Here is a 9,088-nt window from a genome sequence, read left to right on the forward strand (position 1 = left end):
GGCTAGTCACGAGACATTGCTCATGCAAATATGCATTTGCTTTCGCATGCCTAAATATGCAGGGTCAAAAACCAAAACTGCAAAACAATCGCCCTGCGGGAATTAGTTCATGCTACATTAGCACTATCCAGGGGCGCCACGAGGAGGCTTCCCGTTGCCCCCATTTGTATTGATACCCCCTTTTACATGAGAAATATATTCCTTTTCACAAACAGACCATCAGGGGGCGATGTATGACTGATATTGTGGTGAAACCCCTGCCACAAAAAACTGAGGACCGTGGTACTCCTGGCAGTTTCCTGTCAAACTGCCAAAAAAGCATGCAGCAGCTACATCACCTACCAACAGTAAAAATGTCAACATGTGATAAATATCAGAATGTAAATCAGGGATTTTAAAGATTTTACAATGGACAAACACCGACTAAATCCTTTATACATAATTATTGTAAAAATGAAGCACTTTTTTATTACATTATTTTCATTGGAGTTCCTCTTTAAGTAAATCCATGTGCTCATTACTCCTCAGCTGTCCCTCTTTCAGATTATTTGTATAAATCTGTAGATATAAATGCTTTATTTAAAGAGAGTCTGGAGCCTTCTAAAAATGCTCTTTTTATTTAACATTTATCTGGCGCACTATGAGCATAGCTAAAACGCTACAATCCTCGTTGTAGAATGAAGTAATTAAACACCACAAAATTCCTCTACTTTCCAGGTCGTGGATTTTGCTGCCTGGGGAGGCAGAGCTTTGTGCTGTAGCTCTGCCTCCGTTTGCGTCAGTCACCTCGTGGATCTCCGCCTCTCCCCGCCCCTCTCAGTGAAAGAAGACTGAGAGGGGCGGGGAGAGGCGGCGATTAGCGGGGATTGACGCAAGTAGAGGCAGAGCTACTGCACAAAGGTCTGCCTGTACCAAGAAGCGATCCCCACATTTTGCCCCGGGGATTTGGGGGGTTTAATTACATTGTTGTGCCGCGGGAATGCGTCGTTTTAGCTATGCTGATATTGCTCAAGATGATAACCGTCAAATAAAAAGAGCATTTTTAAAAGGCTTCAGACTCTCTTTAGCTACTGCAAAAAAACAGAAGATTGCCCTCTTTAAACAGAAGGTATATTCAGGTTGGAGTGAGCCCTGAGGAATCCCACAATGCATCACTGCTGAATATGCAAACCATACCTTTGTTGTCCCTGATAGCTAGACACACCTCCAGAACCACTGGAACGCAATGAGGTGTCAGCTTGTTAATACTACAGCTCATGCATTGGGGGGTGGGGGTGGTTACTGCTTGGACAAGAATTGTGAGGGGGGGGGGGGGAGTGGAGGGGAACAGGTTACTTTTGCCCCATTGTATGTTCATGACAATGAACAACATTGTCTGTTGTTCATTGTCATGGTGAACCATCCCTGCCCAAACACACTTACGCTGGAGATTTTACCTACCATCTCTGCTCACAAGCTGATTTAGTCTCAGGGCCTCTTTATTATACAGAGATCAGGAAAAGGGGAGTGGCTAAGGAAACAGAGACCAGCGATCAGACCAGGCTGCTGACCAATTATCAGTATAACAGCTGCTGGCTAACTGATTGCAGCCAGTGGTTTTCAGTTGTTAGTACGGCCTCTAAACTCTGGAGGAGTATAGATTTGGCTGCTAGTACAAATTATCTCTCGTTTCTGCTCACAAGCTGATCTAGTCTCAGGGCCTCATAATTATTATACATGAATAAGGAAGGGAAGAGGAGGAAACAGAGACCAGAGATCAGGCAGATGGGCTGAAAGTTCACAGAGGTTTTTGTAATGATATCCCCTCCACTTGTACATCTGTGATACTCCACGCACAGTAATAGACGCCGGCATCTTCCATCTCAATCTCCTCCGCAGTCAGACTGAATTCAGCTTCCACCTTATCACTTCTATCTGCTTTGAAATGATTGAGTGTCAGCTCATCGACCAAGCCTTTCCCAAATGATCTGGCTATGAAGGTAATCTCTCCTCCGGACTTCTGCTGCCTGTACCAGTACATGTAGGGGTCTCCGGTAGCTGTGGAGGTGCAGTCTAGCCTCACCGGCTGCCCACGCTGAATGATTAGCGCCGGGGTTTGGGAAATAGACTGGGCCAGGCCAGAGGTCAGACAGAACGTGAGGACAAGCAGACGGAGGTACACCTTTAAGCCAGTACGGTGATTCTGATGACTCTGCATTTTTGCAGTTATCTCCACCCAAAAAAATGTCATCAAATTATTCCAAAATAAAGAAATTGTCAGTTTTTGAAGTTTTGATAAAGTTTTGTCTGATTGCAGTCTGTTTTATGCAAATGTACTTAAAATAAATTGTAAGAAATAAAAAATAGAACTCGTTAAACAGCTGAGTACATACATTGCGGTACCTTTTTATATAAAAATAAATAGAAACCACTGTTGTTGCCTTTCTGGGCTACAGATGAAAAATGTACTGTAGTAGCAGAAAGTCAGAAAAACACATAGTATTTTTTTCTTTTTTGCAATTAAAAAAGGAAAATAAATAATAAAAAGTAAGTGGTGAGATTGTATAGCAGTGTTGTCATCCAGGTTCCCTCAATAAAATGATGCAAGTCACTTTGCTTACCTTATATTGTGCTACTATGGCTCCTCCTCCTATGATCACATAGGCTTCTACTGAACATTTCTCACTACCCTCTATTGTCTGTTCCCACTTAAGCTAGGTGCACACTTAGCAGAAACACTAGCGTTGCGGAAAATGCTTGTGTTTTTGCCGCTAATGGAAGTCTATGGGCCGCATGAAAAAACACATATAAAAAATGCATATGCGTTTTGTATGCGTGCGTTTTTTAATATTTTTAATAGTCAATGGGAATGCAATATATTGCGTTTTGTATGCATTTTTCATGCATTTTTAATTGCGTTTTGTGGTGTATTTCCGCTTCCTGTTGTCTTCCTAGTGATTTGCATAAAACGCAAGTGATTTGTAAAAACGCATTGAAAACGCATATATGCGTTTTGTATATGCAAACCACAAAACGCATGCAAAAGGCTAGAAAAACGCATATGCGGAAAAATGCAAACGCACTGAAAACGCACACAAAAAAAAGCACATGACAGAAAACGCGACCTTTCACGCTCTTTTATGTGTGCGCCCAGCCTTAGGGCTGGTTTAGCAAAGCATATGGTGGTGTAGTGGTTAGTGCTTTCACCTTGCAGCGCTGGGTCCCTAGTTTGAATCCCAGCAGTACCTGCAAGGAGTTTGTATGTTCTCCCCATGTCTGAGTGAGTTACTTCTGGGCACTCTGGTTTCCTCCCACATCCCAAAAAACATAGAGATAAGTTAATTGGCCCTAGACTTTGATACATGCACTACACGATACATACATAGACATAGGCAGGGATTAGATTGTGAGCCCCCCTGAGGGACAGTTAGTGACAAGACAATACACTCTGTATTGTCCTGCAGATGACATTGGTGCTATATAAATAGTAAATAATAATAAAAACGCACAACTCATGTGCAGCGCAGAGTGAGTTCCGGGCAGCGCTATGGGCTGGATCGGAGGAGTCTGATGTCAGGACGTCGGCTGACGTCCATGACGTCATTCCGATCGTTGCCATGGCGACAGGAGAAGCCAAACAGGGGAGCGCGTTATATACGCGTTCCCCTGTTTGCTAATGATGTTTGCGTCGATCGCACTAGAGGGACACATGCGCCCTCTAGTGGTGTTTCATGTAGCTACCACTCTGGTAGCTTTACATGAAACAAAAAAAAAAAAAAGAAAATTAAACAAAAAAGGATTTTTGCCTATTTGGCAAAAACAATTAACCGCCAGGGAGGTTAAAATTGATTTTCTCAAAAACTACAAGGTCTTTTTGAAAAATTGTTTTTGTAACTTGCACCCACTATTCTATTCAATTTTGCAGCAATGTAGCAATAGCATGTATGGGGACTTTGCTACTCACTGCCAAAGTCGGTATGAAATTACGCATAAATTATGCGTATATTCATGCGTAATTACGAATGATTATAAAAAGTCAACTGAACTAGCAATTTGTAATGACGTATAGGCGTAATTGCGAAAATGTAAGCGTAATTTCACGAAATTGAAATCAGCTGATTACAATCATCACTAGGTTAAAGTGTACCTGTAAGGAAAAAATGCCCCTCGGGTACCAGGTACTCATCCCCAGACACTTACCCATTCTCCTCCAACAGCACTGACCCCTGCTAAAAACTTGGCGTAGAGCAGCTACACTTCAGAGGTCTCAGTGCTGGATCGGTCTGAAGGTGTGGGATGGGGAAAGTCTCTGGGGGATCCGAATGTTTCGCCCTCCCAAAGTCAGAATCAGGGGCATAACTAGACATCACTGGGCCCCCCTGTAAAACTTTGGATGCCCCCCCCATCCCCTACCTCCCTCGCTTTCTGCACAGGAAAACTCTGAGGACCAATGTGTTTTTCCCATGCAGATATAAACACTTTTTCAGGCAATCTATGCTACCCCCAGATCTACTTACCCGGGGCTTCCTTCAGCCACTTGCAGCCAACAAGTCCCTTGTCGCAGCTCTGCTCCCAGGCTACATACACAGCCGTATTATTTTACTACATGCAGGGGTGAGCCTGGGGTGCCTGGCACCTGGGTGCAAGATTTTCTCTGGCGCCTATGGGCCTATGGGAGTGGTTGAATCAACCGCGCCCAACCACATAACCACACCCATGTCCTGCCTAATCACACCCACACCTTCCACCTCTTTACGTATGCATGTGATACCCCATTCCTACCCCTCTTCCATGGGCTTGCTCCTGGCTGGCTTTGGCTGCCTGTGAGTCTGCTAGTCTCTGGACTGACTCAGGTTGAGAGGCTCTGCGAGTGCGATGCAGTCACACACTGCGTATTTATGGCTGCCTATGGCCACCCTACTCTTGCTCGCTGTCGTCAGCTCCTCCCCCCGCCAAGCCCAAGTGTGAGGTGGGCTGCCTGTATCTTTCCCGTGGCGCCGCGCAGCCTGCCAGTGTTGCCAACCTTTCACTGACAAAAGATTATTTTTACTGACAAAATGTCCCCACTAAATGCACATAAGAGACAGCGTTTCACCAGTAAATGCACGTAATGAGAGGCAGCCTTTCATCAGTAAATGCACATAATGAGAGACAGCTTTTCACCAGTAAATGCACATAATAAGAGACCGCTTTTCACCAGTAAATGCACATAATAAGAGACCGCTTTTCACCAGTAAATGCACATAATAAAAGACTGCTTTTCACCAGTAAATGCACGTAATAAGAGACCGCTTTTCACCAGTAAATGCACATAATAAGAGACAGCTTTTCACCAGTAAATGCACATAATAAGAGACAGCTTTTCACCGGTAAATGCACATAATGACAAACAGCCAGTGTCCCCAGTATATGTAGCCAGCCTGGACCCCCTTTAGGCAGTGATTGACAGGAAGTCCCTTTAGGCAGTGAGTGACAGGGAGCCCCTTTAGGCAGTGAGTGACAGGGAGCCCGTTTGAGCAGTTAGTGACAGGGAGCCTGTTTGAGCAGTGAGTGACAGGGAGCCCCTTTAGGCAGTGAGTGACAGGGAGCCCATTTGAGCAGTGAGTGACAGGGAGCCCCTTTAGGCAGTGAGTGACAGGGAGCCCGTTTGAGCAGTGAGTGACAGGGAGCCCCTTTAGGCAGTGAGTGACAGGTAGCCCGTTTGAGCAGTGAGTGACAGGGAGCCCGTTTGAGCAGTGAGTGACAGGGAGCCCCTTTAGGCAGTGAGTGACAGGGGAGCCCCTTTAGGCAGTGAGTGACAGGGAGCCCGTTTGAGCAGTGAGTGACAGGGAGCCCCTTTAGGCAGTGAGTGACAGGGAGCCCCTTTAGGCAGTGAGTGACAGGGAGCCCCTTTAGGCAGCGAGTGACAGGGAGCCCGTTTGAGCAGCGAGTGACAGGGAGCCCGTTTGAGCAGTGAGTGACAGGGAGCCCATTTGAGCAGTGAGTGACAGGGAGCCCCTTTAGGCAGTGAGTGACAGGGAGCCCCTTTAGGCAGTGAGTGACAGGGAGCCCGTTTGAGCAGTGAGTGACAGGGAGCCCGTTTGAGCAGTGAGTGACAGGGAGCCCCTTTAGGCAGTGAGTGACAGGGAGCCCTTTTGAGCAGTGAGTGACAGGGAGCCCCTTTAGGCAGTGAGTGACAGGTAGCCCATTTGAGCAGTGAGTGACAGGGAGCCCCTTTAGGCAGTGAGTGACAGGGAGCCCCCCAGCCGCTGCCGCTCCAGCTCCCCCCCTCACCTTGCAGACCTCAGGATCAGCGGTGACCCGACCAGTATGAGCGGGCACTGGACGCACCCGTTCTATATGCGGAAGTGATGTCACTTCCGCATATCAGTGCGGTGTGCTAGGTCCTAGCGCCCGCATGATTGGTCACCGCCTGATCGAGGTCTGAGTGAGGCGCCAGGAGGGAGGGGGGGAGCAGCGGCGGCAGCCACAGGGACGGAGGGAGCGGCGGCCACAGGGGGTGAGCAGCGGCCGGGCGGCGCCTGTCAGGGACAGGCGCCTGGGTGCAATGCACCCGCAGCACCCGCCCAGGCTCGGCCCTGACTACATGAGAGCACATGCTATATGGAGGAACAACAATGACATGCTGAACATAAGATATAGTATTCACTGTAACTCTGGCAAAACATTTAGAATGTCACTGATTAATACTGTTATTACAGGAGCTTGGACTCAGTATGAGACAAAAAGCTCACAATGAGGCAGTGACAGTCAGACATCAATCTTACCCACTCCACTGTGTCCATAATCAGACAACGTAAGATCACTAGCCTGTGCGTGATAAGAATCTAAGAATCTCTTCTGAGGGATTGCTGAATAAGGGCCAGTCCTACAACTTTTTTTCAACCTGTGACTCCTTTGTTTGTGTTGCACATGAAGTCATCGGAACTGTGCTGCAGTGTGAGACAGATGTTTTTTGCGAACCCTAGGGAGCAGGGACAGTGTACAAATTCCAAACTGTGTATGATTCCTTATCTGTGTGGTAGTGGACACATGCAGTCAATATAACAATGGTACTAGAGTAGAACATGTTTTCTCTCCATGCAATTAGTTGTCAGTCTCTCAAACTTTTCACCCCAAGGGTCCCCTGCGGCTTCTGGGCCCCCCCTGCGGAGGCATCCTTTGCAGGGTCTATTGTTACGCCCCTGGTCATAATTCAAATGTGACCTTTGCAAACCTCATAGGTTTGTTTTAGGCCCCTTTTACACTTGCAAGTGTGCATTGCATACCCTGTTTGGCCGCAGAGTAACACAATGACAATGCAAGGCAATGAGGCCTAGCACACTTACCACGTTGCATTTAACCCAAAGCTCCAGATTGGCCACCAACCCGCTACAAAGTAAACAGCATGTTACCGCCAGCCTGGCGGTATGGACGATCTCAGCTCGTCCATCACCGCCGGAGGCTGCCGCTCAGGCCCTGCTGGGCCGATTTTCATCAAATAAAGAGCAGCACACGCAGCCGGCACTTTGCCAGCCGCGTGTGCTGCCTGATCGCCGCCGCTCTGCGGCGATCCGCCGCGAGCAGCGGCGAAAGAGGGTCCCCCCAGCCGCCTGAGCCCAGCGTAGCCGGAACAAAAAGTTCCGGCCAGCGCTAAGGGCTGGATCGGAGGCGGCTGACGTCAGGACGTCGGCTGACGTCCATGACGTCACTCCGCTCGTCGCTATGGCGACGATCTAAGCAAAACAAGGAAGGCCGCTCATTGCGGCCTTCCTTGTTTATTCTGGGCGCCGGAGGCGATCGGAAGAACGCCTCCGGAGCGCCCTCTAGTGGGCTTTCATGCAGCCAACTTTCAGTTGGCTGCATGAAATAGTTTTTTTTTTATTTAAAAAAAACCCTCCCGCAGCTGCCCTGGCGATCTTAATAGAACGCCAGGGTGGTTAATGTAAGAATGGGCGATGCAGAAATGTTGAATTTGTTGGCGGCGGCGGTGCAACGCACATGTCTGTGTGGAAAAATGTGAATACGACAGGAAACCCGGGAATCCCAGGGAAATATTTTCTGTCCAGCAGGGAGTACGTTACTGGACGAGTAGCGGTGAGGGGGTGGCGCTATGCATATGAATGAAGCTTTATGCATTGCAGTGTGATGCGATGGGGGCAGAACATCACAAACCAACGCAATGGTCAGGTGCAAAACAGGCCTTAATTAGAACATCTCTACGTATCTGGAAAGGGACCAGTGGATTTTGTGCAACATACACAACAGTTACGTGGTGGCGTTGCCTTTCTGCTCTCTGGTTCAATGCTTCCTCAGAAAATTGATGAGTACATTTTTATTATGTCAACCTGTAAAAAATTGTGGAATTAGGTGACACTCATAACTTAGTGCCCCATCCGTGGCAGACAACAAATTAAACATCCGGGTGTTAGGGATGGGCTTCCAAGTAGCTAGGACTTGGATTCAAAATGGTAATGATAGAGCTGTAACTGCAAGAGATGGGGCCCCCGGGGCGTAACTAGGCCCCACCGGGCCCCCCTGCAAAATTTCAGAGCGGCCCCCCCCTCCCTGGGGTCCGCTCGGGGGCTGAAGGGGTGGCAGAGGGGAAAGCCTTGGCCACAGTCAGCGGGGAGAGGGGAACTTCCCCCCTCTCCCTCACTTCCGGAAGTGACGTTAGCCGCTAGAGCGAGGAGTATGCGGTGGAACACACAGAAGGTATGTATCTGCCCGCCGCTGCCCGCTGCCCACACTGTAACTAGCTGGAGGGGAGCGCAGAGGGGAGAGCCCCGAGGTGAGGGAGAGGGGGGGGACTTCCCCTCTCCCCGCCGACTGTGGCCACAGGAGCAGGGGCTGCAGGGCCTATTGTTACACCAGTGGATGGGGGGTAACTTACACAGAGGTCCGTGGGATCCTATGCGTTTCATTTGCCTCACATGTGACAGGTGGGAAGCATTCCACGTCACTATCTCGCTTCCTCCTTCAAGCCGGATGAAACGCATAGGCAAATGAAATGCATAGGATCCCACTGACTTCTGGGTAAGTTAACCCCCATCTCCCGCGGCCGCCGGCAACTGCTGTATGTTTACCATTGCGAATCAGAGCAGCTACAAACTTGTAGCTACTCGAAAGC

At 48.5% G+C, this 9,088-nt stretch overlaps 1 gene segment (V, D, J or C); it reads right to left on the reverse strand.

Moving 5' to 3' along the window:
- Window positions 1–1,777: 1,777 nt before the first annotated feature.
- On the reverse strand, window positions 1,778–2,197 carry LOC137536655 (T cell receptor beta variable 30-like). The segment is given in 1 exon segment: window positions 1,778–2,197. A coding segment is annotated over 1 exon segment (420 nt).
- Between the last annotated feature and the right edge of the window lie 6,891 nt (window positions 2,198–9,088).

The sequence above is a fragment of the Hyperolius riggenbachi genome, chromosome 10 (genome assembly GCF_040937935.1).
Source record: "Hyperolius riggenbachi isolate aHypRig1 chromosome 10, aHypRig1.pri, whole genome shotgun sequence".
Taxonomy (NCBI): Eukaryota; Metazoa; Chordata; class Amphibia; order Anura; family Hyperoliidae; genus Hyperolius; species Hyperolius riggenbachi.